Source organism: Gekko japonicus, unplaced genomic scaffold (assembly GCF_001447785.1).
Source record: "Gekko japonicus isolate JY-2015 unplaced genomic scaffold, Gekko_japonicus_V1.1 scaffold473, whole genome shotgun sequence".
Classification (NCBI taxonomy): Eukaryota; Metazoa; Chordata; class Lepidosauria; order Squamata; family Gekkonidae; genus Gekko; species Gekko japonicus.
This window is the reverse complement of record NW_015172566.1, coordinates 228,451-230,253: the sequence shown is the minus strand read 5'-3', so window position 1 is coordinate 230,253 and position 1,803 is coordinate 228,451. Positions and strand designations below refer to the sequence as shown.

General features: G+C 37.1%; 1 protein-coding gene across 1 annotated transcript; it reads left to right on the top strand.

Moving 5' to 3' along the window:
- Window positions 1–331: 331 nt before the first annotated feature.
- Window positions 332–1,336, top strand: LOC107118923 (apolipoprotein A-IV-like). The gene has a single exon (XM_015421327.1). The coding sequence runs from the start codon at window positions 332–334 to the stop codon at window positions 1,334–1,336; it is 1,005 nt and encodes a 334-aa protein (XP_015276813.1).
- The last annotated feature ends 467 nt before the right edge of the window (window positions 1,337–1,803 follow it).

Below are 1,803 nucleotides of genomic sequence, written 5' to 3'. Positions count from 1 at the left end.
CATAGGATTAGAAGGACTATTAATCAATTTATTTGTTATTCAGTACACAGAAGGACTATTAATTAGCCAAATGATCAATTATATGATGTTGAATGAATTGTGACTGATTTGATGTAATGAATTGTGTTTTGGGTGATCTAAGCAGGTAGTGGGATTTAGTATATATTGAATAGGGAATCTGGAAATAGATAATTAGGGGGAAAACGGAAAGGGAGAAAGAAAGATCTTAAGATCAAGAAACAGCAATATGGCTTCAGGAGGTAGGAGACTCTCCCTTTCAACCCCAGGGCAACCACAGGTGGTGCAGGTAAATCTAAAAGATCTAAACGCCATGATACAGGAGGCGGTAGCAAAGGCAGTAAATCAGTCAGTTGAGACAGCTGTGAATGCAGCGATTCCCCCAGCAATAGACATAGCAATAAAATCTAATATGCATACTATGGTAGAGAAGGCGTTGGAACCAATTCATGGAAAAATTGATAATTTAACAGAGCAACTGAACCTACAATTGACGGAAACCAAGGAACAAACGACTGAAAATAAAAAACAGATTGAAAAGTTGGCAAGTGTGGTGAATAACTTAGAAGATAAATCAGAAGAACATGAACAGAAAATAGCTGCGCTGGAAGAGACAGTGACCAAATTGGAAATTGATAAGGCTTCTTATATATTAAGACTCCAAAATTTAGAAGAACAAGAAGGAGAGGATGTACAACAAAATGTGATCAAATTATTGGCTGAATATATACAAGAAGAGGATGAGATCAAAGTTAAAAATGACATTGAGGCGATTTATCACGTGAACACGACATATACTCGAAAAAACAAATTGCCACCTGAAGTACACATAAGGTTTGCCAAAAAAAGTTTACGGCAACAAATTTTGACAACTGCTATGCAGAGACCGTTAATGAGACACAAAAAGGAAATCAAAATATTGAGGGATGTCCCCTGGAGAAAGAGGGAAAAGAGGAAGTTGTATAAAAAATTAGTAAATCCGATAAGAAAGAAAGGGATAAAATTTAAATGGCTGACACCGGAAGGTATTACCTTCAACTATAAGGAAAGATGGCATAAGATAAACTCGGTCTTCAAACTGGAAGAGTTTATAAGAAGATTTGGAGAAGAGCTAGAGATTCCGATAACAGAGGAAAGCCAAAGTCAAGGAGAGGAGGAGGAAGAGGAGGAGGAAGAAGAAGGACCAGAGAAACAAGAAGGAAGGGACGGAAAACGAACTCAAGAGGCAAAACAGGAGAAGAGGCCAAAGAGAACGAGTATGATTCCGCTGCAAGTACGTACCAGATTATTTTACAGAAAGAAAAAGAGCAATAGATAAAATGGAAGGAAAAAGGAGTAACGGTCTTAATTTAATATCAATTAATATTAATGGGCTTAACAGCCCTCAGAAACGAAATCGAATTTTCCATCAATTATTAAAAACCAAAGCACAAATTGTTTGCTTACAGGAGACTCATATTAAAAAAGAACACCAAAAATATTTAGACTATAATAAATTAGGAATGAAGTTTGCATCATCAGATCAAAATAAAAAGAAAAATGGGGTTGTGACATACGTAAAGGACTCACCGCAACTGGAACTGATTTTTGATTCTAAAGATGGCAGAGTGGTGATAGTCCGCATAAAAAGGGGGGCAAAGAAAATGCTGGTGGTAAATGTGTATGCACCGAATTCGGGGCAACAGAAATTCTTTCGTATGCTCAGGAAACAAAACAGCTAGAGGGGGAGGAAATCTGCCTAGTAGGAGACCTGAATGCAGTTTACAACAAAACATTTGAGAGGAA

Bases quoted from the DNA above. Each gene is read 5' to 3' on its own strand.
- LOC107118923 (XM_015421327.1), top strand. From the start codon at position 332: ATGATACAGGAGGCGGTAGCAAAGGCAGTAAATCAGTCAGTTGAGACA.